General features: G+C 34.0%; 1 protein-coding gene across 1 annotated transcript in view; it reads right to left on the reverse strand.

The window, feature by feature from the left end:
• LOC107096258 (transient receptor potential cation channel subfamily M member 1-like) overlaps positions 1-1,428 on the reverse strand; it is a 37,870-nt gene that overhangs the window by 5,482 nt on the left and 30,960 nt on the right. Inside the window, exon 24 of the mRNA XM_015392838.1 lies at positions 1,342-1,425. Coding sequence (XP_015248324.1) covers positions 1,342-1,425 — 84 coding nt within the window. The remainder of the gene's footprint in view (positions 1-1,341; positions 1,426-1,428) is intronic.

Raw genomic sequence — 1,428 nt, forward strand, 5'->3', positions numbered from 1 at the left:
CAATCTTTTGCATTACAGGACACTTTTGGACACAGCCCAAACAAAATTATCTGTCTTTCCATGATTCTCTGTGAAACAAGCTCCATATGTTTTGGATTTCATAATGGAGAGCTTCAGTCAGTTGCTACATTTGTGCAACCTTTTTTTTTTATTATTTATGTTGTTGTTGTTGTAGTCTGCTGTAGGCTGTAGTCTATCTGACCTGCATCATTATGTGTCTGCCGTGTAATGACCTCCTTAAGGTGGCTGGAAACTAAAAAAGGAATTTAAACCTAAAGAAAATGGACTGAAAGAAATGGATTTGAATCTGAAAATATAAAATCTAAAACTGCAATAAAAAAAGAAATAAAAAAGAATAACAAATTAAAATACTAAACTGAATTCTTAGTTTTTTTTAAGCTGAGGGGTAAAATTTAGATTCAATTCTTATTATTTTATTATCGGTTTTTATAGTTTTTTCCGATTCTAAGTAAAAATTAAACTTTCAACATCAACTTGTAATTTGGAGGTTTAACTTTTATTTTTTCACTTTCAATAATTTAGCAATTAAGTTTAATTGTCCCCCCTCTCTGACTCCATACTTTCCTACCCTGGATAGTGTCATTGTTCGCCCTGCAAAAGGTAAAAGGAGCTAAGAACAGCAGGTAGGAGCTACGATTTAAGGCAGGAGTGACCAATCAGCAGCGTCCAAATAAAGAAAATCATCAACCAGTAAAGGTCTGGAGACATTTTTAATGATCTGTTACTTTAAACAGACTTTAACACTGAAATAAAAAACAGGTTTTTATGCATCCATGTTATACATTGAAATTTTAAATAAAAGATATATATATAATACATAAAAAAGAAAATTTTTCCATTTTAAAATCAAAATTGTTTCTTAAAGTAGAGATCAACAATCGTTCAGTTTGTTTTTTAGATAATTTCCTGATTCCCATATTTTCTCAAACCCCTGAACTGATGGTTTGTTATTTTCTTTCTTTTTTCTGTCTTAATGTTGGCAGTGGGCTTTAGGCTGCCCTGCAAGGCTTTAAACCTGGGTTTAACCGGAGACTAAGCCATTCTCAAGCACATATCAAGGAGCTCATTCTGAGTCATGACATGTCTTTGGCGCTATAGGAATAAACTGAATTAAATTAACACTTGAGAAAAGGCGGAAAATTGTAAACGAACCTTTATACTTTAAAACCTTTTATATCTTATTGGTTTTGTTTAGATGACAGATTTATTGATCTTTAAGCATTCAGCCATGGGAAATAGAGACATTTTCTAGATATCTGTTCCTCTGACTGAATAATTTTCTCTCCAATGGGAAGCTTTCACTTGGTGAGTGTTTCTTACGGAGTCGCCTCTCCCGGTCGTCGCGTTCTCCCTCCGGCTTGCGCCTGCATTTGCAGCACAGACTCTTCAGTACGATGTAGATGTGGG

This window comes from Cyprinodon variegatus, unplaced genomic scaffold, assembly GCF_000732505.1.
Source record: "Cyprinodon variegatus isolate N-32 unplaced genomic scaffold, C_variegatus-1.0 Scaffold609, whole genome shotgun sequence".
Lineage (NCBI taxonomy): Eukaryota > Metazoa > Chordata > Actinopteri > Cyprinodontiformes > Cyprinodontidae > Cyprinodon > Cyprinodon variegatus.